This window comes from Echinops telfairi, unplaced genomic scaffold, assembly GCF_000313985.2.
Source record: "Echinops telfairi isolate 266 unplaced genomic scaffold, ASM31398v2 ScPeMD7_18;HRSCAF=68, whole genome shotgun sequence".
NCBI classification, from domain to species: Eukaryota; Metazoa; Chordata; class Mammalia; order Afrosoricida; family Tenrecidae; genus Echinops; species Echinops telfairi.
In genome coordinates this window covers 86471384-86473621 of record NW_022103915.1, presented here as the reverse complement: position 1 = coordinate 86473621, position 2238 = coordinate 86471384, and the positions used below count along the sequence as shown (strand labels likewise).

Genomic DNA, 2238 nt, shown 5'->3' with positions numbered 1-2238 from the left:
TCACAATCCATCCATCCATCCATTGTGTCAAGCACATTTGTACATTTGTTGCCACCATCATTCTCAAAAGGTTTTATGTATAATAGATGTGTTGATTTACTTCTGTGTTAGTCGGGTTGACTCCAGAAGCAAATCCAGAGACACTCATAGGTGTAAGAGAGAACTTTATATCAAGAAGTAATAATCCATCAACAAAAGATCCCATCCCAGACCAGACCAAGTCCCTAAGTTGAATATTAGCCTGTAAGTTCAATATTAGCCCATGAATTCCTCTTCAGAGTCACACAGAACTTGCAGTGATGCCGAAGGCAGGAAGATCACACAGGCGAGTGGGTGGAAAGTCTTGTGGACCCAGTGGTTGTACATCTCCAGGGCTCTGGTTCCCATCAGCGGGGCTCCATGTGGCTTGTCATCAGGAACCTGTGGCAGAGAGAGAGTGTCCTGCCTCCAGGGAGGAAGAGAAGTCCCAGAAGCCTCATGAGACGGCCACACCCACAAAAAGGGATCACCACGCTGTGACCTGATTGACATGCTAGATTCCACCCCTTCATTCTTCTTTATCAAGTTGACATGAAATTGTGTACCTACCACAGCTTCATACAAGGAGCACTATTCATCTCCACCACCAGATATGGGTTCTCAGCGGTCATCGTGCACCAGGCTTTGAAGACCCTTCAGAACTACAGCTGTCTAGACCCCAGCAACTGCCCATTGTTAATGTGGTGTGGGTTCCAGATGATGTGATTTGAAAGATCTCTTTGATGATTCTAACTCTAATGAACAGTTAGGCCTGGGGAAACCTGGGATTGACACAAGGAGTCCAATCTCCTCCCCACCTGCCCCCGTGTCAAAAACCCACTGCCATTGAGTTCATTCCAACTCCTGGGATCCTATGTTGGATTTTTGAGCCTGTTAATTTTTACAGGAACGGAAAGCCTCATATTTCTCTCATGGTGGCTGTTGGGTTTGAACCGCTGGCCTTATGGTTCATTAGCAGAGATCCTTTCTGATACCTTTCAGATGATAAATAATCTCCTAGGCTCAAAAATGATCATTCTCCTTTGGAAGCTCTGTCCCTCCCCAAGCCTCCCCGGTTCCCCCAAGGAAGCAAGGCTGAGCCCCAACTGAACTTAGCAAGGGTTATGGGGACTGTAAGCACCACTGCTGAAAACATTTGTTTTCCCAAAGCCGACTTAACGGTTGGTGGATGATCACATCTCAGCGGTTGTGACAGGCAATGGGGGGCGGGCGATTACCCACCTCTGGTGTGTTGGGAGGATGAGGGAAAGCAAGAGGCAAGAGGCAAAAGGGGGACGTCCTTACTGGCATAGAGTGGAGGGAAAAGGTGCTTCGTGTACTTTTGCCGACAATACTTTAGCAACTTCTTTCTGCAGAGATTCCATTAAGGAAAATGTAGAGCTGATTCGACTTAAGAAACTCTTACATGAACGGAATGCCTCCCTGGTAGTGACAAAAACACAATTAACAGAAGTTCAGGAGGTGAGTTGCCCTCAACTGCTGTCCTTTCTTGCAGTGGTGATGGGTGGGGGGGCCGTTCGTTAAGAGATTAGTATTATTTGGTTCATTTCACAACTGGGGGACCATAATTCAGAGACACTAAGTTACTTTTCCCTGATGGCATAGTGGGTTCTGTGCTGGCCTGTAACTGAAAAGTTAGTAGTTCGAAACCATCAGTCACTCTGAGGGAGAAATATGAGGCTTTCTGCTCTCGTAAGTAGGTCGGATATGGGTTGAAATGGACCCGATGGCAGCAGGTCAATTACTAGTCCAAGCAAGGTCACACACGTTTTAGGAAATACTCAAACCCAAGCCTTGCAACTCGGCCTCTGTTATTTCTGATGGTTTCTCTGCTAGGAAGAAGGCTGAGCTGGCCACTCCAGTGAGCTGACGTGGCATGGCCCCCGCCAATGTCCACAATTAAACAGGGAGGCCCAGAGCAGTGACAAAGGAGAGGAAGAAGCCTATCGTTTACTGAGCACTGTGCTAAGGAGCCCTGGTGGCTTAGGCTTCAGGCTGCTAACCAAAAAGCCAGTAGTTCAAAACCACCAGCTACTGCTCCTGGTAAGATTTACAGACTAAGGAGCAATTTACTCAGTCCTCCAGGGTCTCTCTGAGTTGGAAGCTCCTGGATGGCGGTGTTCTGGTTGGTTTTGCGGGGGTTTCTATGTGCCGGACCCTGTCCCAGATGTTTCACATCCATACTCTCGCTTTATTCAG

At 47.7% G+C, this 2238-nt stretch overlaps 1 protein-coding gene across 4 annotated transcripts in view; it reads left to right on the top strand.

Annotated features, from left to right (window-relative positions):
- RPGRIP1 (RPGR interacting protein 1) overlaps positions 1-2238 on the top strand; it is a 53067-nt gene that overhangs the window by 762 nt on the left and 50067 nt on the right. For all 4 annotated transcript variants that reach the window (XM_045287679.1, XM_045287680.1, XM_045287678.1 and 1 more), the window contains exon 2: positions 1395-1500. In XM_045287679.1, coding sequence (XP_045143614.1) covers positions 1395-1500 — 106 coding nt within the window. The remainder of the gene's footprint in view (positions 1-1394; positions 1501-2238) is intronic.